This window comes from Mustela nivalis, assembly GCF_964662115.1.
Source record: "Mustela nivalis genome assembly, chromosome: 9".
Lineage (NCBI taxonomy): Eukaryota > Metazoa > Chordata > Mammalia > Carnivora > Mustelidae > Mustela > Mustela nivalis.
The window spans coordinates 79,020,278-79,045,327 of record NC_139028.1 but is presented as its reverse complement, the minus strand read 5'-3'; the positions used below and the strand labels follow the sequence as shown (position 1 = coordinate 79,045,327).

At 38.9% G+C, this 25,050-nt stretch overlaps 1 protein-coding gene across 2 annotated transcripts in view; it reads right to left on the bottom strand.

The window, feature by feature from the left end:
* GTF2H1 (general transcription factor IIH subunit 1) overlaps positions 1 to 25,050 on the bottom strand; it is a 39,385-nt gene that overhangs the window by 1,112 nt on the left and 13,223 nt on the right. For both annotated transcript variants that reach the window (XM_082747302.1, XM_082747303.1), the window contains exons 5-14: positions 24,261 to 24,354; positions 22,480 to 22,629; positions 22,274 to 22,353; positions 16,865 to 16,992; positions 16,670 to 16,757; positions 12,673 to 12,761; positions 12,191 to 12,308; positions 7,986 to 8,076; positions 7,419 to 7,534; positions 6,063 to 6,155 (exon numbers count right to left, since the gene is read on the bottom strand). In XM_082747302.1, coding sequence (XP_082603428.1) covers positions 6,063 to 6,155; positions 7,419 to 7,534; positions 7,986 to 8,076; positions 12,191 to 12,308; positions 12,673 to 12,761; positions 16,670 to 16,757; positions 16,865 to 16,992; positions 22,274 to 22,353; positions 22,480 to 22,629; positions 24,261 to 24,354 — 1,047 coding nt within the window. The remainder of the gene's footprint in view (positions 1 to 6,062; positions 6,156 to 7,418; positions 7,535 to 7,985; positions 8,077 to 12,190; positions 12,309 to 12,672; positions 12,762 to 16,669; positions 16,758 to 16,864; positions 16,993 to 22,273; positions 22,354 to 22,479; positions 22,630 to 24,260; positions 24,355 to 25,050) is intronic.

Below are 25,050 nucleotides of genomic sequence, written 5' to 3'. Positions count from 1 at the left end.
TGGCACATACTTCGGAGTGTAGTTTCCAAGCTCATTTATATTACCCCAATGAGGCAACTTGCAAGCCCTCGGTGAGGGTATAAAAGGTTAAGAGATGGTGGGATAGAGGCTGGAGTTCACACTGGATTGCAGTGTCTGGCTTGTCATTAACCGACTATAAGACAACACGGAAGTTGCAACTGGGCTCTAGGCTCAGTTTCTTCTGTCAAGTGAAGGAGGTGTACTAATATGATGATTTCTAGATTAAACACTAGTCTGTGGGCTAAAGCCAGGATGGTGGCATCAACATTATTTTATAGAACAGGTGAAAAAAATGCCTTACTCTCCTGAAGATTCTGATGTAGCAGGTGTGGGATGAGATCTTTGATGTTCAAAAGCTCCTGTAGCTAATTTTGCTACACAGCCAATCTTGTGAAGCACTTTTCCAAGTTTTTAATGGTCTTTTCCAGCTCCAATGTTACAGAATTTCAATATAACTCAGTAGATTAAAGAAAATATAAATGGTGTCAATGCTTCACTAGGTACTATTGTCATACCTTAGGTCAGGACTATGTATCTTAAGTAGAAAAGGATTTTACCCTTGTCATGGATATAACTAGCAGTCAGTCAATAGGACCACACTGATCTAAGCTGTTAAAGACTCCTGAAGGAAAATGTCTTCAGAACATTTCTTTGTGGAGATGGACAGTGTTTATGTGGTTGGAAGTTAACAGTCTTATAAAACCTGTAAATCAGTTCTGGCAGTATGTGGATAGGGACAGGAAGTCCTAAATCCTTGTAGTATGGCAATGAATTAGATTCAGTCTGAGGCAGAATTAAAAAAACAAGAGGTGGGCGCCTGGGTGGCTCAGTGGGTTAAGCCGCTGCCTTCGGCTCGGGTCATGATCTCAGGGTCCTGGGATCGAGTCCCGCATCAGGCTCTTTGCTCGGCAGGGAGCCTGCTTCCTCCTCTCTCTTTCTCTGCCTGCCTCTCTGTCTACTTGTGATCTCTCTCTGTCAAATAAATAAATAAAATCTTAAAAAAAAAAAAAAAAAAAAAAACAAAAAACAAAAAACAAAAACAAAAACAAGGGGCACCTGGGTGGCTCAGTGGGTTAAAGCCTCTGCCTTCTGCTCAGGTCGTGATCCCAGGGTCCTGGGATCAAGCCCTACATCAGATTCTCTGCTCAGCAGGGAGCCTGCTTCCTCCTCTCTCTCTGCCTGCCTCTCAACCTACTTGTAATCTCTGTCTAATAAATAAATAAAATCTTTGGTGAAAAAAAAGAATTAACAAAACAAAACACTCTTATTTACCCCATCTGCTATCATTATGGTGGGGGAGGCGATGAGGTATTAGGCTATTTAGTTCTGTCTGGAAAATACATAAAAATAATTTAATTTGCTTGATGGGCACCAGTGGTTCCACAATGCCAATTAGGAGATGAATGCCATACCCTCATGTAAGGCTGTACAGGCAAACCTTATTATGCAACATTTTATGCTTATGTACTTTTTTTTTTTTTTTTTTATAAACTGAAGGTCTGCAACAGCACTGCACTGATTAAGTCTATCAGTACCATCTTATCAGCAGCATTTGCTCACTCAATGTCTCTCAATTTTGGTAGTTCTAGCAACATTTCAAAGTTTTTCATCATTATATTGTTATGGTAATCTGTAGCCAGTGTGACTTTGATGTTTGTGCAATTGTTTGGGGGCACCTTGAACGATGCATATAAGATGACAAACTTAATAGTTAAATGTTGTGTTCTGACTTCCACTGAATGGCTGTTCCCTACCCCAACCCAGGACTCCCTATTCACTAACACGTAATACTGAAATGAAGCCAATTAATAACCCTATAATGGCCTCCAAGTGTTCAAGTGAAAGGAAGAGTCACACATTGCCCACTTTAAAATCAAAACGTAGAAATGATTTAGGTTAGTGAGGAAGGTGTGTTGAAAGCTGAGACAGGCTGAAAGCTAAGCCTCACTGTGCCTGTTAGCCAAGTTGTGAATGCAAAGGAAAAGTTCTTCAAAAAAATTAAGTGTTATTCCAGTGAACATATGAATGGATGGTAAGAAAGCAAAACAGCCTTATTGCTGATATGAAGTTTTAGTGATCTGGTAATGAAGAGGAAGGCCCTAATTCTCTTCAGTTCTATGAAGGCTGAGAGAAGTGAAGAAGCTGCAGAAGGAAAGTCTGAAGCCAGCAGAAGCTGAGTCATGAATTTAAAGAAAAAAGCAGACTCTGTAACAGGAAAGTGCAAGGTGAAGCGGCAAGTGCTGATGCAGAAGCTGCAGAGTTCTCCAGAAGATCGAGCTAAGTTAACTAATGAAGGTAGCTACACTAACCAATAGATTTTGAATAGAGACAAAACAGCCTTCTACTGGAAGATGCCATCTAGGACTTTCAAAGCTAGAGAGAAGTCAATGCCAGGCTTCAAAAGTTCCAAGGACAGGCTGATCCCCTTATTAGGAACTAATGCAGTTGGTGACTTTAAGTTTTAGCCAATGCTCACTTACCATTCGATTACCCTAAGGCTGTTAAGAATTATAATAAATCTCTTCTGCCTGTGCTCTATACACAGAACAAAGCCTGGATGATAGCACATCTATTTATAACATGGCTTAGTGAATATTAAGTCCACTGTTGAGACCTACTCAGAAAAAGATTCCTTTTGAAATATTACTGTTCATTGACAATGTACCTGGTCACCCTGGAGCTCTGATGGAGATGTACAAATGAATGTTGCTTTCATACCTGCTAACCCAACATAATTCTGTAGCCCATGAATTTGAGTAGTAATTTTGACTTCTAAGTCTTACTATTTAAGAAATACAATTCATAAGGCTTTAGATGCCATACATAGGGATTCCTGAGGGATCTATCAAAGTAAAATGAAAACCTTCTGGAAAGGATTCACATTTCTATTGGCACCTGGGTGGCTCAAGTGGTTAAGTGACTGCCTTCAGCTCAGGTCATGATCCCGGAGTTGAGGGGCTCCCTGCTCAGCGGGGAGTCTGCTTCTCTCCCTCCCTCTGCCTCTCCCCCTGCTTTTGTGTACTCTCTCTCCCTCTCTCAAATAAATAAATAAATAAATAAAATTAAAAAAAGAAAAAAGAAAAATTAAGGATTCACCATTCTAGATGCCATTAAGAATGGTCGTGATTCATGGTAAGAGGTCAAATATCAACATTAACAGGAATTTGAAAGAAACTGATTCCAACCCTCATGGTTAATTCTGAATGGTTCAAGACTTCAATGGAGGAAGGAACTGCAAGGTGGTGGAAACAGTAAGAGAACTAGAATTAGAAGAGGAGCCTGAACATGTGACTGAATGACGGGCATCAAAGGAGTTGCTTCTCAGGGATGAGCAAAGAAAGTGGTTTCTTGAGATGGAATCTACTTCTGGTGAAGATGTTGTGAAATGACAACAGGGGGTTTAGAATATTACATAAACTTAATTGATAAAGCAGCGGCAAGATTTGAGAGGACTGACTCTGAAGAAGCTCTAATATGGGTGAAATGCTCACACACAGCACCCCATGCTACAGAGAAACTGTTTGTGGAAGGAATAGCCCATTGATGCAGCATATTTCACTGCTGTCTTATTTTAAGAAATTGCCACAGCCACCCCAACCTTCAGCAGCCACCAACACAGAGGTAAGACCCTCCACCAGCAAAAAGATTATGACTCTCTGAAAGTTGAGGAGGATAGAAGTTTTAGCCATTTTTAATTAAGGGATGTACTGCAGTGACTCAGTTGGTTGTGCGTCTGCCTTTGGCTCAGGTTGTGATCTCGAGGTCCTGGGATCAAGCCCCATATGAGGCTCCCTGCTTCTCTCTCTCCTCCCTGCTTGTGCTCTCTCAAGTAAGTAAATAAAATTTTAAGGAAAAAAAAGGGATATAAAATGTTTTTTTTAAAGATGTAATGTTACTGCACACTTAATAGACTACAGGAAAGTGTAAACCTAACTTTTACATGCGCTGGAAAACAGAAAAAGTAATTTACATCACTTTATTGCAGTGGTCTGGAACCAAATCTGCAACGTCTTTGAGGTAATACATGTACATGGTCTCAGAGTCCTTTTTACCACAGTATTCCAGGCAGTTACAATCAAGAAGGGCACGTGAACTGAAACTTATGTGTTGTCCTTGCTCTCTTGTAGGAAGGTATTTCAAACTTCTTTCCTGATTGTAAGTAGTACTATCATTTTGAGAAAAACCACTTAGAACATTTAGGGAATAAACACCAAAAACTTTACTGATGAAGAATTTTCAGCTTTCAATTGTAAAACACCTTTTGATTAACCTACTTATTGAAATACTCTTTGTATATACTCTTCCTTCCCCTTTATCTCAGAGAAGACAGCATAACAGATACAAAAAATTGTCTCCTGCAGGTTGCTCTAGCCTTGCAGTAAAAACAATGTTAAGGGGCGCCTGGGTGGCTCAGTGGGTTAAAGCCTCTGCCTTCGGCTCGGGTCATGATCCCAGGGTCCTGGGATCGAGCCCCACATCGAACTCTCTGCTCCGCGGGGAGCCTGCTTCCTCCTCTCTCTCTCTGCCTGCCTCTCTGCCTACTTGTGATCTCTGTCAAATGAATAAATAAAATCTTAAAACACTTTGCACTTGCTCCCTCACCCACAGCCCCACCCTACTGTAAGCAATCAGGGAAGCTGAAGGCAGACCATAAGGCAGCCACTCTAAGGTCTCCTGTTAAAGAGTAGCAATTCTGTCCTTCTTTTGCAGGGTTAGATTTGTGCTTGCTCCTCAGGTTTTCAAAATAATAATTTTTTAGGGACATACACATAGGTTCTAAATCTACAGAACAAAATGTAGAGACGATTGGGGCATTTGGCAGGCTCAGCTGGTAGAGGATGCAACTCTTGACGTGGGGTTGAGTTCAAGCCCCACCATGGAGACAGAGTGTTTTTTTTTTTTTAAATTTTTAAAAATTTTTATTTATTTATTTAAAGATTCTATTTATTTATTTGACAGATAGAGATCACAAGTAGGCAGAGGCAGGCAGAGAGAGGAGGAAGCAGGCTCCCTGCTGAGCAGAGAGCCCGATGTGGGACTCTATCCCAGGACCCTGACATCATGACCTGAGCTGAAGGCAGAGGCTTAACCCACTGAGCCACCCAGGCACCCCGAGACAGAGTGTTTTAAGTAAACCAACCAACCAACCAACCAACCTCATGGAGTTATTACAAATGCTGGGGTTAGTGGTGGCCTTGGAAGACTGAAGAGGGAGGGGTAGGCAACTAGATAGGGAATATCTATGGGTATTGGCATTGCTTCATTTCTTATGATGGTTTGTGGGTAAATACTTGTTTTATTGTTTTAAAAAGTATTAGGTATTTTATACACTCTTCTGAATGTATGATACATTTTGTATTTAAAAACTAGTAATCATGGGGCACCTGGGTGGCTCAGTGGGTTGAACCTCTGCCTTCGGCTCAGGTCATGATCTCGGGGTCCTGGGATTGAGCCCCGAGTCGGGCTCTTTGCTCAGCGGGGACCCTGCTTCCCCCCTCCCCCCGCCTGCCTCTCTGCCTACTGTGATCTCTCTGTCAAATAGGTGAATGAAATCTTTATTTAAATAAGAAAAAAAAAGGGGCGTCTAGGTGGCTCAGTGGGTTAAAGCCTCTGCTGCCTTCAGCTCAGGTCATGATCTCAGGGTCCTGGGATTGAGCCCCGCATCGGGCTCTCTGCTCAGCCGGAAGCCTGCCTCCTCCTCTCTCTCTGCCTACTTGTGATCTCTGTCTGTCGAATAAATAAATAAAATCTTAAAAAACAAAAACAAAACAAAACAAAACTAGTACTCAAGAGGGGCACCTGGCTGGCTCAGTTGGAAAAGCATGCCACTCTTAAGAACCCCACACTGGGTACAAAGATTACCAAAAAAAAAAAAAAAAAGGCAAAAAACCCCCAACAACAAAAAAACACACTCTGAGCAACAGGAAAAAAAAAAAAAGAAACCCCAAATGTATCTACTCATTCACATGAAAACAAAGTTAATTTCACCTTTTTGCAACACAGAGAAAGAAAATCAGGCCAAAACCATATTGTTGCCTTACATTTGTGCTTAAATACTGTCTCCGAATTTTTTCTTGGAATGGGCAGAGTTTCGTAACTTGAAATCGTTCCAAATTACTTTTCATTTTTACTACCTACAAAAGATGACAAAAATAATAAATTATACAGAAATCTCAAAGAACCTATAGGGAGCAAGAGAAAAACACACATAGGAAGATTGCTTATTTATTTTTTTAAAACTAGATTAACTGGCTTCAGGCAAAGAAACAGTATCTACCACCACTCAGTAGTTCATAAACACTGTGGTTTATAATTCATACCCCTTCTCAATATTTTTTATGTATGTGTAAAAACACATTTATTATACTGTTTTAAAATTTTACTTAACATGAACATCTTTCAGTCATTAAATACTCACTTAAGTCATCATTTAAAATGGATGCATTGTATTTCAAAGTATGCACAGCAAATGCTTCTTAATTAAACCCCTTCTGGTAGCTAATTAGGCCACTTCCACATTTGCTTCAGAGACAGTGGTAGAGGAACATCTCTACTGATAAATATTCTTAATTATTTCCTTACCTTAAATTCCTAACATTGAATTTCTGGGTCAAAGCAATTTTTAAAAAGGTAGTATGAGTAATGGAAGAAAGGACTCTTAGCAAATGGGCCATCACTGATAATTTTAAATTTTTTGTTATTTTTAAAACCACAGATTAAAAAAACGCTCTTTCACTGTAGCTTCAAAGATAATTTATTTGACTACTAATGAATATGAAAATTTCTTTCTTCATCTCATTCTTTAGTGAGATGCCTGCTGAAAGTCTCTTGCCTAATATATTTTTTTTAATTTTTTATTTTTTATAAACATGTATTTTTATCCTCAGACCTGCCTATTATTTTTAATGGTGTATTTAACCTTTTCTCTTAAGAGTTGTTTAAAAGAGTAATCTATATAGTTAAACTATTAATATTAATACTATAAATATTTTCCCATTTGTCAACTGTCCTTTAATTGGTTAAAGGGTATTAGTGTTAAATAGCTAGTGCTATATTTGTTGTCAATCTCAGTCTGAATTTCAAAATATACCAAATAAGTAATTTTATTGATGTAACTTGTTTGGGTCTCCATTCTTTATTTGCTCCCAGTGGCTTATAGCTTGACACAAGTTTTAAGATGTACAATCGTAAGTTATAAGCTTGTCTGAATCTCAAGTTTCTTCATCTATAAAATGGGTCTGAATACCTACTCCATTAAGATGCTGCAGGCTTAAATTAACATATGCAAGTAGCTATCCGAGTGGCTAGCACATGGTAAACACACAATACAATTTTCTGATTTCAAAATAACATGTCGCTAAGTCACATAGCTGGCTGTGTTTGGAATCAATTCTGACCTTTTCTTCTAGGAATGGCGTATTAACAGGGAAGCAGGACCAGAAGTGCCGTAGAAGTTCCCCAACAGCCACATAAAGGTGTTTCAATTCAGACTGAATATCATTTGGCACCATCTCTGTAGAAAAAAGAATAGGATAAAAGTTATTTCCACATATGGGCACTCTCTGAAAGTAGGACCACTAACAGAATAAATCTGCACATGTGCACTTAGCCAATGCCAAGCCAGGATGTGCTAACCTGAGGTAAGGTAATGATTTTGTTGCTATGTTAGAATTCAAATTCCCTGAGATTTTGGAGCAATTTTCAGGTTTCTCTTTAATCTAAGAGGTTAGAAAGCAAAAAAGAAAGCTTTTCATATAATATAGGGAGACTAACAATGTACCACTGTTCGTAATATTAAGATAATTATGAAACCTAAGTTCTTTTCTAAATAGATCTCAGGATCTATCTGCATAAAAACAGAAGTGTCAGAAATGCCCCAAAGAAAATCCAATCTAATTACTTTAGCATTCCTCCCAACTCGCTCTTTAGAGCTTTAATCAGTGAGAAAGTGGCTCTGCACGTACGGTTTATGGCTTGCTGGGTCCCTCCCTGCATAAGTGCTCCTCCGGGTGACAGCGTTGTGATCGTACTACTGGCAGCACTACTTGAGAGAACCTGAAAGAAACGGACACACAAAGTGGGTATCCTCTTCCTGCCATCTTCCTTACTTCCCATTTCAGTTTTATAGCATACATCTTTATTCCCGTATCACAATACATAATTTATAGCAGCCAGAGTGAAGGACTTCGCTTGAGGCCAGAAACACAGTGTGCACAGAAAGAGAGTATCTACCAGTCTTCCAGCAATACTGGGCAAGACTCTAGGCCTCAAAACTCACCTTTTTGCGGAGTAAAAGCCCTTTCTTAAGCACCAACTCAATTTGTGAAGTAAAACAACACATTAACATATACTTGCTGGCAGCTGGGGAAACAAAAACCTCAACAGAGCAGAAATAGATCATCTATTATTTTCCAAGGAAGTGAATACAACTAGCCAAAGGGGAAAAACATACTCCCCATTCTATCAGTATCAACAGTTAGGGAAGTAATTGGCCTATCTATTCAGTGACTGACTAACAAGTGCCAGGCATTGTGGTTACAGAGGAACAAATCATTCCGTGAATAGCTCAAGTGCAGGGTTAGTATGTCTAACGCTTTTTTTTCTTTCTTTCTTTTTTTTATTTTTTGAGACAGCAAGGGAAGGAACACAAGCAGGGGCAGTGGGAGAGGGAGAAACAGGCTCTCTGCGGAGCAGGGAGCCTGATGTGGAGGCTCGATCCCAGGACCCTGGGACCACAACACGAGCCAGATGCAGATGCTTAATGACTGAGCCATCCAGGCACCCCTTTCTAAGGCTTTTCAATGATGTTTTTGTAAGCTGAAATCCATGTGTATATGGACTGGATGAAAACAAAATTTCAGCTTGGAGTAAGCGTACAGAACATGACAACCATGAGTCAAGGGAACTTGGGCGTTCATGCCATTCCTACTTCCTTTTGTCAGAAATGTTATGACGTGTCAGAACCAGAAGCTTCAGTGATTGATGACTAGCCCTGGGCTGCGCTCAGATATACACACCCAAGGACAGAGAACTTCTTGGGCCTTTCTGTCTCAATCCATGCATCTCAGATACAGCATTATTTCTGGGATGCAGAATAGGTGTGGGGAAGAATTTAAATATCTAAGATGGACCACAGCTTAAAAAAGTTAGGATGGTCTACTTGGGCCCAAGGGCCAGATGCTGGACAATTGTATTCCAGAAAGAAAAAGTCGTCAAGTAATGCCAAATTTATTATGTGTGCATATATATATATTTCTCAGCTCTGCCCATGGAAGGGACGGTAACACTGGCAGCAAATGATACCCCAACAGCAGTGAGGACACTGTACCCAGATTGTAGTTTCTTTTCTTTCTTTCTTTCTTTTTTTTTTTTTTAAGGATTTATTTATTTATTCTACAGAGAGAGAATCTCAAGCAGACTCCATGCTGAGTACAGAGTCTGATGCGGGGTTCAACCCCATGACCTGATACCATGACCTCAGCTGAAATCAAGAGTGGGATGCGTGACCAACTGAGCCACCCAGGCGCCCCCAAATCTACTCAGTACTAAAGAAGATTTTGTGGCTGGAGTGGGGAAAGCTTAAGACAAACCTAGAATATCTATCTCATTGTTCTATAAAGTAAGGTACTCAAAAATTGATGAAGACACTGTCAGAATGTTGATGTTTATAAAGAAGCATGGGTACATTTCTGGAGGTGAAAAAACTGCTTTTTTACTTATTGTGTAAGTGCTTACACAACTGTTTATGTTTATTAAAATTTCCAGGAGACTAAAAAAAGGTAATTTTACTGTATGTAAATCATACTTTGGTTTAACAAAAAACCAAAAAACAGCAACAGTTCATAACCCAAAGAATAACCTAAGAAACCATGACTCTTCTGTGATATAAATAAATATGCAAGAAAGGAAGCTCTTTGTCTTAGCAAAGTGTCACCACATGTAGAAGGGATGATGGAATTAGAAAATCACCATTTGGAGCACCAGGGCAGCTTAGTCAGTTGGGCTTCCAACTCTTGACTTCAGCTCAGATCATGCTTTCTGGGTCCTGAGACTGAGTCCTGCGTCAGACTCTATGTTCAGTGTGGAGCCTGTTTAAGATGCTCTTCCTCTGCCCCTCCCACTGCTTGTGTACTTGCTCACTCTTATCCCATTTAACCACCACTACAGCACTGTTTCTGGTAAGAAATCACCAATGGAGTCTACAAAATTCACAGCTAAGAGTTTGATACAAAATACAGTATTTATATAGCCTCAAAGTATCTCTCAAAATAACTCATTACAAAGGGAAAAACAGTAACGTTTTGGTTGAGAAACCAAGTAGATACTACCTTACCCGAGTGATTGGAAGTTAGGAAAAATAAATACATGCCTCCTGATAGGATACACTAAGGATGACACCTCACTTCTGTGATATTCCTGCCAAAAACGCATAATGTGAATCCAATCGTGAGGAAACACTACAATCGTGAGGAAACACTAGAGAAACTCAAATTGAGGTAATTTTGCAAAAAAACTAGCTTTTACTAAGATATCAAGCTCAGGGGCGCCTGGGTGGTTCAGTGGGTTGGGGCCTCTGCCTTCGGCTTGGGTCATGGTCCCAGGGTCCTGGGATCGAGCCCCACGTTGGGCTCTCTGCTCGGCAGGGACCCTGCTTCCTCCTCTCTCTCTGCCTGCTTCCCTGCCTACTTGTGATCTCTCTCTGTCAAATAAATAAATAAAATCTTTAAAAATAAATAAATAAAATATCAAGATCATGAAAATACAAAGAAAGACTGAAAAATGGTTCCATCTGAAAGGAGACTAAAAAGACATGAGAACTAAATGCAACTTATGAACCTGACTTGAATGCTGGACCAAAAAAGTTTTCTTTGCTGTAAGGAACATTGGTGGTACAACTGGTAAAATTTTTGTAAGACTTAAAAGGTTGGATAAGAATGATAATAATGCTTTATCAATGTTAAGTCATCATTTCTCTGTTATTATTTATGAGAGTATCTTTAGTAAATACAAACTGAAGTATTTCAGAATTTCTACTCTCAAAATGGGCCAGAAAACTTTTTTTCCCCCAACTTTCTATAAATCTGAAATCACTTCAAAATAAAAAGTAAAAAAATAATTTCCAGTATGTGACAAGCACTACAAGACATGTACGAACTCTGCCTCAGGGTTTATGAAAACAGACACCCTCCCTGCCTCTGCCCCGAACTTGTTACTGGGCATGTTGAAGATTGCTTTACAGAGACAATGAAATCTGACCTGAGTTTCGGGTAATTATTAGGTCGCAGAGGCAGAGACAGGTTAAAGGTATTCTAAGAAGAGAGAAAGCTCAGGCTTTCTAGGTAGTTCAGTGTTTTAGGCTGGAGAGAAGACTCTTGGTTGTGTGTGGAAGGGAACGGTAGAGATACAGCTGGAACTGAAACTGGAGACGTGGATTAGGGCCGGACTGTAAAGGCTTTATGCACCAGACAAAGGCATTCAGACAACTGCTATGCCAATGAAAGGAAGCAGTGAAAGTTTTAAGCTGCAGAGTGGTAAGATTAAATAAAACTGATCATGTCTGCCTAAACCAAGGAGTCAAGACATACTGAAGAATGGACAGGACTTCCAGATCAACTTAAGTATGAATAAGAGGGATGCCTGGGTGGCTCTGTGGGTTAAGCATCTGCCTTTGGCTCAGGTCATAATCCCAGGGTCCTGGGATTATGCCGTATCAGGCTCCCTGCTCAGGGGGAGTCTGCTTCTCCCTCTGCTTGCTGCTCCCCCTGCTTGTGCGAGATCTCTCTTGGACAAATAAATAAATAAAATCCTTAAAAAAAAGACAAGTATGTATAAGAGCTATAGATAATAAGCTCAATTTTATGTATTCTAGTTTGAGGTCAAATAGAGTATCTAGACAGTGATGTCCAGTTTTTTGGAAATCTGGGAAATTTCCCCAATAACACTGTGTATGTGGGAGGAAAATAATTAGCAATCACAAAACTCATCTGTTTTTCATTATCATCTTAACTTTAGATACTTCTGGAATGTGCCAAAATTTTTTTTCAATTTATTTGTAGAAATATGTCTTTAAACCCAATTAAAACAGTTTATATAGTTCAATTTGGCTATGCTCATAAACTAAGGAAAGAACTATGGGAATTCTGGTTTTCAAACAGTACAAGTCACCTACCTGAGTTAATTTGGGTGTATAAGCTTCCATTTCTTGCCTAATACTTTGAAAAGAATTAATAATGTCCTGACTTGTTGCATACTGTAGTGACTGGATTGGAGTTGGACCGTGATAATACCTGAAGATTAGCAAAGAAGAAAGAAATTACTAATCACACAGAATAAACATCTGTCCTTCAAATATTTTAGTAGTCCCCATGTCTCCAAAGCAAAAAATAATCTATTTAAACAGATCTGAGTAAAATAACTTAATTCCCCTAAGGGCAGTAAGAAAATTGCACAGAGAACCACATTTTTATCTTGGCTTTGATCATTTAAGCATCCTTTTCTGAAATGCACAAATTAAGTTTTCAAGGAAAAAAGATAGTTTATTCTTATGGTAACAAAGAGACTTAAAACTTGAGTGCTATACTTGCAGAATATACTCTGCAGTGATTTGTGTTATATAACTGTTGTGCCCCAAGTTAATATTGACAAACTTACCTATCTGACTTCTTGAGGTTTAGTGCAATCGTTTTTATGGAATTATTTTTCCCCAAGTCTTCATATTCAATAGACTCTTGCAACTTTGCCTGCAATTATCAACATAGCACTTTTTATGGTACTTTTCCTTATAAAAGTAATGAACATGATTGAAAAAGTACAACTATACACAGGGTAAAACATGACGTTTTCCCACCATGAACTTCAATTCCTAGAGATGACTATTCTAACAACTGGTTGAACTCATTTTCTCACCAACCTCTTACAGTACCTGCTTTCCTACAATCTGGCAGGTGAAAATGGTGTGTTTTCCTATTTTTCCACTAAATAAGCAGGACTAATCTATTATGTGTTGTAAATACTTTTTCTTCTCATTTGGTGTTGTTTGGTTTTAATTATTCCCTTACTGCTTATTCTTCTGTGGATTAATTTTTTGCTTAAATCTTTGATCTATTTAGTATTTATTTTGGAATAAGCAATCTGAAATTCTTTTTACTCATCAGTTCTCCCAACACCATTTGTAAAATAATGTTTCGTTTCCTGTGGATCCTGAAATACCATGTTTATTATATGTTATTTAATTTCTCCACATATTTGGGTTTACTTCTGTGCTCTTTATTTTGGTTTTACTAATCTGTTTTCTCCTGTGCTAGTAAAAGACTGCTAAATTTCTACAGCCCATGTTAATTAAAAAAGATATAGGAAAGCAATCTACATGGCCATTTGTGAAATTAATTCTACAATATTTCATCCCTTATATAGCTATGAAATTCACCTGATAAACCCTCATCTGTAGCTACCAAGAGTAGAATCAAAACATTTCAGTTATTAAATCTCTCTCAAAAATGGTCAGCCTGAAAACTTAGTTTTTTTTTTTACTACTTTCCCAACTCTCCACCTTTCCACCAACTTCAAGGCATACCGAAATCTAATCTTCATTACTTTTCACAGAACATCAAGCTCATTTCTATCCCTGCTGCTCCCTACCTAAGTCATGTCTCTAACCTAACCTCCCATGATAACCCAAATCCTACACTTGTGCTAAGGCCTCACTGGGTGACCTGACTCTTCTACTTAACTGGAAACTCCATTAAAGTAAGGACTCTATTACTACTTTTGAATCTCCCATTCTATAAAACCCTTCTGTAGAACACACATCAGACTATTTCAAACTATTGATTTGAAAGAACATCTAGAGTCAGCATTTATTATTGAACATAGTGAAAATTCACATAAACCATGATTTTTGACAAATCTTTAATGACCAAAAATCAAATGTACTTAGCGCCACAGTATCGCAAAGAAAAGCATCATTACCTAGATTTCATCTTAAACTCCTCTTTCATTTTAATTTCACTTTCCTTAGAAAAAAAATATTTATTCAACTCACAAATATTTTTTAAAGGAGTGCACTTGTGATGATCACCCGGTAATGTAGTATGTAAGCACTGAACCATTAAGTTGTAGGGATGCCCAGGTGGCTCAGTCAGTTAAGTGGCTGCCTCTGGCTCAGGTCATGATCTCAGGGTCCTGGGACTGAGTCCCATGTTGGGCTCCCTGCTCAGCGGGGAGTCTGCTTCTCCCTCTCCTCCTCCCGACCCCTGCTCATGCTCTCTCTCAAATACATAAAACCTTTAAAAAGAATAAACCGTATACCTGAAAACAAGTATTACACCATATGCTAACTAACTGGAATTCAAATAAAAACTTTAAAAAAAAATCTTATTGGCTTTGTTAAATATTTGTTCGAGAATGAGAGAGAAAGTGAGAGCATGAGAAAAGGGGAAGGTTCAGAGGGACAGAGAGAAGCAGTCACGCCATTGAGTGGGAAGCCCAATGTGGGGCCCAACCTAGGACCTCAGGATCACACCTGAGCTGAAGAAGATGCTTAACTGCCTGAGCCATCCAGGTGCCTGTGGCTTAGTTGTAAAAGTGTATATGCAGGGGACGCCTGGGTGGCTCAGTGGATTAATGCCTCTGCCTTAGGCTTGGGTCATGATCCTAGGGTGCTGGGACTGAGCCCCACCTTCAGCTCTCTGTTCAGCAGGGAACCTGCTTCCTCCTCTCTCTCTCTGCTTGCCTCTCTGCCTACTTGTGATCTCTATCATTCAAATAAATAAATAAATATTAAAAAAAAAAAAAAAAAGAAGTGTATATGCGGGGTGCCAGGGTGGCTCAGTTGTTGGGTGTCTGCCTTCAGCTCAGGTCATGATCCCAGGATCCTGGGATTGAGCCCACCTAAGGCTCCCTGCTCAGCAGGAAGCTTGCTTCACCCTCTCTCACTCCTCCTGCTTGTGTTCCTATGTCTCTCTTTGTCAAATAAATAAATAAATTCTGGCTTAAAAATAAATAAAAGTGTATAAGCCTGTAGAAACATTAAGTTACTGAAGCATGAACCAAAGACTCATCTGTAATTCCTTTATAGAAAGATAACCATTTAACATATTCTTTTGAAGGTGTTTTTAAAAAGTTCATAAAGTTTTTTTTACAAGTGAAATTGTATCACATAGTCTGTTTTGTGAACTTTTCATTTACGAATTTTTATTTTCTTTGATTCCTAGTGTAAATAACACAAAAACTACAAGTTTTATTTTGAAAGACTTTTGATTTCATCTTCCCTATAGACACTAAACTCTGTGAGGATAAGAACTTTTACTCATTTTTGTTTCCCACCCCTTAATACTTGGAGCAACTCCAAAATCGTTTCTTGAATTTATTTTTTTTCCTTAGATTTTTATTTGACAGGAAGAGAGAGCACAAGTTGGCAGAGAAGTAGGCAGAAGGAGAAGGAGAAGCAGGGAGGAGAAGAAGCAGGCTCCCCACCGAGAGGAGCGCCTGATGTGGGGCTCAATTCCAAGACCCCGGGAGATCAGGATCAGAGCCTAAGGCAGATGTGCAACCAACTGAGCCACCCAGGTGGCCCCTAATTTATTGGAATTTAATTTTTTATGAATTAAACTTATGTGAACACTTTTTTAAATTCAGAATGTCATTAATCCTTTTGAAGTTATTCATGACCACATCAGTCTCTACTATATGGACATACCAATGATATTACTACTGGAATGTTTGCAATTATAATACTGAAATAAGTATTTGTATCTAAATATATGCACATCTTTTCCACTTTAAATAACTCTCCAGGGGCGCCTGGGTGGCTCAGTGGGTTAAGCCGCTGCCTTCGGCTCGGGTCATGATCTCAGGGTCCTGGGATCGAGTCCCGCATCGGGCTCTCTGCTCAGCAGGGAGCCTGCTTCCCTCTCTCTCTCTCTGCCTGCCTCTCCATCTACTTGTGATTTCTCTCTGTCAAATAAATAAATAAAATCTTAAATAAATAAATAAATAAATAACTCTCCAAAATGAAATGCTGTCCCAAAAATGGAATAAGGGCAAGACAAAAATTTTAATACATATTGCCTGACTGCCCTCTAAGAAACCTTTACTGTACTTATTTTTATAATTGGGGAGGAATTTGAGAACACAGAGAGGTAGAGTAGCTTGGCAAAATAGCAAGGAAGGAAATATGGAAGTAGATAATTCTGTCCATATTCCCACACAGCCCCAAATGATTTCTTCAATATTTAGTAAGAACACATTTCTAACTCTGAAATGCTAGATTTAATATGAGGCCCCAATCCTATCTTTTAAAATCATATACACAAACCTTTAGGTTTTCTTCCTGTTATAGTGCCTTTGTTGAATACTCTTGCCCAGAACACAAACTGTATGACAATATGTGTGTATGTGTACATGTGAAGGAAAAAAGAGAACAAAACCAGTAAGAACAGTTAACATACACGAGTGCATGGAAAGCTGGTTGGCAAGTTAAAACTGAGGAAGTACTCTTTAAAATGTTCAACAATTTATGCCAAATGCTTAATGTCTTGGTCAGAAGAATGGAGTCATCTGAGGTAATCGAGGATTTACATAAAATTCTAGCAGTTATACAGGCTGTCAGAAGAAACCTGAGCTCTAAACCTGAACTTTTTACCCGTACCCTTTTGACTGCTGGCTGGAAGCAATCTGTATCTCCAGAATTTCCATCGATGCTGCTGGGCTCACCATTTTGTTCATTTTGTGCTTCTCTTAAAACAAAGGGGGAAATGTTAAAAATCACAAGCAGAACAATGAGAAAATTCCATCTGGCTACCTTGAAAACCCCAGTCATTGCACTTTTGCATGTATACTTAACTGTTTCCTGAGACCTGCTGCCAGGACCATGGCACTGTGATGGTTAAACCTCTTGATGATGGCAGCATTACTATTCTCCTTTATGGACTTAGAATTAGAAGTAGATGGCATGGAAGAAATGCCATAGCCCTAAAAGAAACAATTTGGAAGATTAAAAATCAAAATAAAGTTCTGGTTTTCTTCTCCATTATGAGACACACACTTAGCTGAAAATATTTTCTGGAGTATGGGACTGTATTAATTCTGAGCATTACTCAATTTTTACAGATAAACATTTTTAAAAGTTATGTACACAAAAAATACAATATTCTCCTTCTGGCATCAAAAAAACAATCTTAATCTAAAACAATCCATTTTGGGGCACCAGCATTTCAGGTCATGATCCCAGGGTCTTGGGAGTTGACCCCACATTAGGCTCCCTGCTCGCAAGGAATCTGCTTCTGCCTCTGCCCCCTGCTTGTGCTCTTTTTTCCTCTCTCAAATACATAAAATCTTAAAAACAAAACAAATTTAAACTGCGTATTTTTTTTAAAAAAGAGTTAAGTCATCTCTATACCCAATGTGGGGTTCAAACTTAACAACTCTGAGATTAAGAGTTGCATGTTCTACTGAATGCCCCAAACCGTAAAATTTTTTTAGAGTTTTGGATAGAGTTAGCAAAATATTAAATGAAGAAATAGAATACAGTGGGAAAAAAAAGGCATGGACTCTGGAATCATATAAATAGGGATTCAAATTCTAGCTGTATAATTTTTCAAGTATTATTTAAGCAGAGACAGTAATTTTTCCAAGCTCTGTAAAATAACTCAAATGTATATATGTATTTTTAAATAACTCAAATATTTTCAAATATGTACTGAGTTTGTGCTAGGCCTTACAGACAGAAAGTTAATATTTTGTGTCAAAGGAGCCAGTTAGTAGGGTCCTGGGCTGTAAGCCAGTACATATAGTTAAGGCTTCTATGTGCTAAAAGAGAGGAAGTAGCTAATCCCACTGGAGGAGAGCAGAGGTAGGTTCAAAAAAGCTTCAGGGAGCACCATAACTTGATCCAGACATGAAGACAATAACGTTTAAATAAATAACATTTCAGGGAGAGGAAACTGCTTAAATATAGGTGTAAAAACATCATAATGCATATTGTGTCACCAGGTTTTTCTGTACTGCAGTCACATCTGGAATGAAGAGTGGGTCAGGGATTGGTGAGAGACATAAGGCTACAACGGTTAAATGAAAGATTATGAAAAGACTCACAGCATTCATTCATTTATCACATAATTACTGATGCCTTTTCTATACCACGTGTAGGGGACAGGTCAGTAAATAAGAGGTACCCTCACAAAAGGTGAAGTCTCCTCACCTTATACTCTACTAAGAAAGATTGCTTTTGAAAATGACAAATGGCATCAAGAAAATAAAGAAGGGGGGCATGATACAGCATCTGGATGGAGAGGACGAGCTACTTCACACAGTGGTTAGGGAAAGTCTCTCCTGAACCAGTCCAAACAGCTGTCTTAAAGATGGTAGAAGTTGGTTAGGGAGGGATGCCTGGGTGGCTCAGTTGGTTAAGCCGCTGCCTTTGGCTCAGGTCATGATCCCAGGGTCCTGGAATCAAGTCCCACATCAGGCTCCTTGCTCAGCAGGGAGCCTGCTTCTCTCTCTGCCTCTGCCTGCTTGTGCGTGCGTGCGCGCTCTCTCTCTCTGACAAATAAATAAATAAATAAAATTAAAAAGAAAAAAAGAAGCTGGTTAGGGAGAAGAGCAAGAAGGAGGAACAGCAAGTGCAAAGACCATGAGGTAGAGAAAACTTGGAATGGACTTGAAAGAAGGTATCTAGAGTATAAAGGAGTGTAAGTGGCCAGTACTGAGGTAGAAGTAGGCAGAGGCCAAATCAAGAAGAGCCTTGTAGGAGTTTTAAATTCAATGAGAATCCACCAAAGAGTTTTACACAGAAAAGTATTATGATCTGATTTATAACTTTTACTGTTAGAGGAAAGTAACTACAGGGAACAAAAGTGGAAACAGGAATCTCAATTAGGAAGCTAATGAAAGCAATCAAGACAAAAATGGCGGTAGCCTAATAACAGTGAGAGGATGTAAGTGCGGAGATGGACAGATGTAGACAAACTGGAGATGTATTATACAGGACTTGCTAATGAACTGAACGTTGGAGGTGAAGGAAGAGGAGGAATCAAGGAGGTTCCCAGGTTTCCGCTTGAGCAACTTAGTCCATGGTAATTTTTTTTTTTTTTTTAAGATTTTTATTTTAGAGAGAGACAAAATGTGAGCATGGGTGCATGTGCGTAAGTGGCAGGGGCTGGGGTCAGGCAGAGGGTGGAGAAGCAGATTCCCCATGGAGCAGGGAATCCAATGTGGGGCTTTAGTCCAGGACCCCGAGATCATGACCTGAGCCAGAGGCAGACACTTAAACGACTGAACCACTAAGGAGTTCTGATGGTAATGTTTTTGTGTGTGTGTAACACAGAGAAGACCCAGGAACAAAAAGGTTTAAGAGAGGAATAGAAGGCTCCATTTTACATCTATGCTGAGGTGTCTGTGAAGTACCTAAGTGAAGATTGCAAGTAAGCAAGTGGATGTATAATTTTGGAATTCTGGGGTCAGAGAGACAGGGTTACCTGGATTCATCATTACATATTAGTATTTAAAGCAATGGAATAAAGACAATGTATTCAGAACATGGACCAAAGTCTTATCAAGGGAGATTACAACACCTAGAGGATGACAGAGGAAAAAGAGGCACCAAAGGAAAAACCGAATCACCTAACATTTCTATTACGGGGATTGGTTATGTAAATGTTTACATTTCCATAAAAGGGAATACCATACACTAAAAAACATAAATGACAGTAACACCTATTATTTGCTGAGCACTCACTGTGTAACACACTCTTCTCTTGTAGCAATCCTATAAAGTCAACACATTCTTCGTATTGGATTTTTTCAATTGAGGTACAAATGACATATTAACACTGTATAAGTTAAAAGTATTAACTTGGGGTGCCTGGGTGGCTCAGTGGGTTAAGCCTCTGCCTTGGGCTCAGGTCACGATCCCAGGGTCATGGGATTGAGCCCCACATCAGGCTCTACGCTCAGCAGGGAACCCATCTACAGGGAGCCTGTTTGGGCCCCCCCCACCCTCTGCCTACTTGTGATTATCTCTCTCTCTGTCAAATAAATAAATAAAATCTTAAAAAAAAAAAAAAGGAAAAAAGGTATTAACTTGCTATTTATATATTGTAATAGAACTACCCTAAAGCTGACATCTATCATGTCATGTAATTATCATTTCATGTTTTGTGGAGAGACAATTAAGATGTGGCAACTCTGAAGTTTATAATACAGCACTGTTAACTATATGCTATGCATTATATCTCTAGAACTTATCTACCTTGCTAGTGGCAAGTTGGTACCCATAACGAACATCTCCTCAATTTTCCTACCCCCTGCTAAGGTCAGTACTATTAACCTCATTTTATAAGAAAACTGGGCTTAAAAATGTAAAAAAAAAAAAAAAAAGGGAGCATCTAAGCCAGGTAGTTTGGTTTTATAGTTTATCTACTTAACGACTATGATTTAGCTGGAACTGATAATAATAACAGGCAAAGTGAAGAACAAAATCACACATAAATATGCGTAATATATAATTTTTTTTAAAAGATTTATTTGACAGACAGATTACAAGTAGGCAGAGAGGCAGACAGAGAGAGAGGGGGAAGCAGGCTCCTCGCTGAGCAGAGAGCCAGATGGGGGGCTTGATCCCAGGACCCTGAGATCATGACCTGAGTCGAAGGCAAAGGCTTAACCCTCTCTGAGCCACCCAGGCACCCCAATATATAATTTTTTTAAAGTTAAAAAATTTATTTGAGTAATCTACACCCAAAGTGGGGCTCAATCTCGATCCCACGATCAAGAGTCTCATACTCTTCCAACTAAGCCAGGCACCCCAATATACCATCATTTTCATTTTTATTTTTAAAAAGGACTAATGGTGTGCCTGGGTGGCTCAGTCAGTTAAGTGTCTGCCTTGCTCAGTTCATGATCCCAGGGTGCTGGGATCAAGTCCTGCAACAGGCTCCCTGCTCAGTGGGAAGTCTGCTTCTCTCTCTGCCTGCTTGTAATCTCTGCTCTCTTTTTCAAATAAACAAACAAAATCTTAAAAAAAAAAAAAAAAAAAGGCACTAAAATCTTTTCCCCATATTAAGCTATACCTCTAAGCTTCACAAAGCTTCATTTTTTTTCAGGATGATTTAGGAGGGCCTTGTTTTAATATGTTGAAATTCACCAAGGAAGCGCCTGAATGTGGAGAATTACCAAGAAAACTCAATTTCATTAAGGAAACGACTCATTTTGGCACCAAGGATTATTTTCCGCTAGAGACTGTAGGTCAAAAGTTTAACATTGGTTTCCTTACCTTGTGAGTACCATACACTAAAATAAAGGAAAAAGTTTAGAAAAAGAAGACAGGAAGGTTTAAGCATGTGTATATGGCCAGCAGAAGAGGAGCCAAAAGAAAGGTAAGAAAACGAAAATCTGAGTGTGAAGAGATTAACTGAGGAAGGCAGGCTCCTAGTTTTTAAGTAGGCACAGGGATGGAACTTGCCTCAATCAAAAGGGATCCCATCTTTCCCCATGACTGGATACATTTGTATGTCTACGGTCAAGATGCAGAGGTAGGTGGTACATACTTCGTGGTCTACCTGTTGAAACTTAATGGAACTAGTGTGCAGCCAAGGGTCACAGGTTTGTTCAAGGGTTAAGGGTCATGGGTGTGCTCAGTGGGCTACAGAAAAATGATTATCTTTCCTTGGCCTATTGATATTTATCCACATTTCTTTAGATTAACACCAGAGAATAAAGCTGGACTCACAAGTATGTTAAGCCCTCACATTACCTAGATATGTACCCATGGGGGAAAAATTCTTTTAAAAAAGTTTGAGCAATTCATACAGGGATTTCAATTTTTCAAGGCAATTTTAACATTAAACAGTGCTACTGACAAGCACTTCTAATAAAGACTGTTTTCTCTCATAAGTTCTTTTTAATTAAAATTTGTTTTTTTGTGGGATGCCTGGGTGGCTTGGTTGGTTAAGCATCTGATTTTGGTTTAGGTCGTGATCTCAGGGTCCTCAGATGGAGCCCTGCATCAGGCTCTGTGCTTTAACAGGGAGGCTGCTTGTCCTTCTCCCTCTCCTTCTGCCCCTCCCCCAACTCATGCTCTCTCTGCCTCTCACTCAAATAAATAAAACCTTAAGAAATATTTATGTTTTCTGTTTTTAATAGGCTCTATGCCCAGCATGGGGCTCAAACTCACAAACCCTAGATCAAAAGTCGCATGCTCTACCAACTGAGCCAGCCAGGCACCCCTCTCAGAAATTCTTTTAATACCACTTACCTCATCTAATGATTTATCTTCCAAAGCTGTCAAATCAAGTAATGGGTTTTTTACTCCTAATGAAACCATTGTTTTTAACCCTAGAAAATGAATGAAATAAAAAGTTGGTCAAGTCTGACCTATTTTAGGAGTAAAAAATTCACTAACAACATTATGACTAGAGAGCAGCAAATTAAATTTAATGTGTTTCAGGGATGAACAGTTACCTTTTTCATCTATTTTGGCACATTCTGCAAAGAGGTCCTTTGACCCTGTATTCAGCCGGTCCCTGTGAAAATAGTGGGACTGAAAGAAACGTGTCCAAAATTCCTTTTCTGTCATGTTGTGGGGAACATTTTCGGCATATTTCATTTTTACTGTAGAAAAAAACCAAAATAGTAACATACAGCATTTCCACTTCTTAAAATCTCTCAAATTAATTGAAATACAGACTAACAGCAAGAACTAGATTAAACTGCTCAACTTCATATACTGTATATAATAATCCTACTGTAAATAAAATATGTAACTTGAGAGATTAGGTGTATACTACCTTTATGAATTTTAACAAATTACAAACAAAACCTTATCTTGCTCCAAGAGAATTAAAAGTTTCAAAGTTTTAGCAGAAATACCAAGAATCAATACCCAACAGACTATCAGTTCAGCACATTCCAGAAGCTCACAGTCTAATCAGCAAAGAAGAGAATGAGTCTCTTGAGCCAGAGAGCCCGAATTTAAAATTCTAGGCCTGCCACTTATCATCTGTATGATCTTGTGCAAATTACATAATCTCTCTGTATTTTTATTTCCTCTTCTGTCATGTGAAGGTTAATAAGAGCACCCACTTCATAGGGTTATTTGTAATGACTTAATGAGTTAATATAAAGATCTTAGAATGGTGTCTGATATGTAATAAATACTATATAATTATTACTATCAGAAAAATATGAAAATAATTACAACTTAGTAACTTTTTGAAGCAGACACAAGTTCCTACAGAAGCAAAGGGGAGGCTTGTACCTGCCCAAAGAAGTCAGGATTTTACAGAGATGGCAGTGGGGCAAATACTTAAGCCCTAACTTTCTCAATATATATTTCCAAAGAACTAACAGAGATCAGGAGTGAGGAAGTGTGGAGAGAAAACTGTTTAGTCAGCAGAATAACTGAAGTGGTGACTCTCAACCTTGGCTGCACAGCATAAATGAATAAGGCTGGGATCAAGTCATTTATCCTTTTAGGATGGTTTCTGCAAGGGTTAGGATTGGTGTGTTAGAAAGGTCACTCTGGAGGCAGCCTGAAGGATGATCTGAATTACAGCAGGAGAAACTCATTTATTTATTTTAAGATTTTATTTATTTGACAGAGATCACACGTAGACAGAGAGGCAGGCAGAGAAAGAGAGGGAAGCAGGCTCACTGCTGAGCAGAGAGCCTGATGCAGGACTCAATCCCAGGACCCTGAGATCATGACCTAAGCCGAAGGCAGCAGCTTAACCCACTGAGCCACCCGTGCGCCCGAGAAAGTCATTTATTGATGCCTCTGGACCAGATCATTTTGTGCAGGTATACTAAAGGGTAAATAAAGTTTAAGAGCCGCTGATCGAAGAATGGGAAAGTCATCATACCAATATAACTGATGACAGCACATCATATACTGACCCATTAGTAACTATCATATGTATTCACGTATCTTATTGCACTTCATCAGGAATAAAAGGTAAAGCTTTTTGTTTTTCACTGATGTATTACTGAATTCATCCAAAGAAATATTTTTCTTTCTTTTTAAAGATTTTATTCATTTATTTGACAGACAGAGATCACAAGTAGGCGGAGAGGCAGGCAGAGAGAGAGGAGGAAGCAGGCTCCCTGCTGAGCAGAGAGCCTGACGAGGGACTTGATCGCAGGACCCTGAGATCATGACCTAAGCCGAAGGTAGAGGCTTAACCCACTGAGCCACCCAGGTGCCCGAAATATTTCAACTATATGGAAAAATGGATTCTTTTTACCTGCTGGATAGGTCCTAAATATGGACTCAATGATATCAGAAGTTAAATTGTATCTCAGACCATTGCATCCATCCGTTTGGGGCCGGACATCAGCCTAAAATAAAGACCACACATATATGTTCATTAGAATATTGAGGGAAGATGTGTAAGCTCATAATAGATACTGGACAAAGGTGGCAAAACAGACTTTCTGAATAAACTAGAGACAGAAATTGAGGAACTTAACTGTTGGCATTGGGAGAGGGTTCAAAGAAACCTGGCTTGGTTTCACACAATATTACTGATGTGTAAAATCTGCTTCCTTGAAAATTCAACATGGTCAAACAGGTATTTTTAAGTGTGGCCAAAGGCAGACAGCTAGTGGAGCTTTACCATAAAACTTGCAGAGTTTATCAGTTTATCTGACTGGTTTCTTTAGGAAAGGGCTTATTAATTCAATTCAGCACTAAGCAACCAGGAAGATATTAAATATATAACTGGTACTCAAGTTTTTGTTAAATGCATAAATACTGCTTTGGTTCCACCAGGGTATAAACTAAATGAATGCCACTTTCTAATTCTACAGGTAAGGTATTCCCAATTTTTCACTAAAATACATTTTATAAATCTTATTTCTTCTGTAATACATTTAACTCTGCATTACAAATACAGCAATCGTAAAGACACTTATCAGAAAGTTCTAAATTTAAAAGAATTAGGGGAAACAAGTATTAGTCCAGTTGCTAAAAGATTCTCTTTAATTAAAGTCCATTTAATTTCCAGCATGTTAGGGTGAAGTCCCCAAACCAAA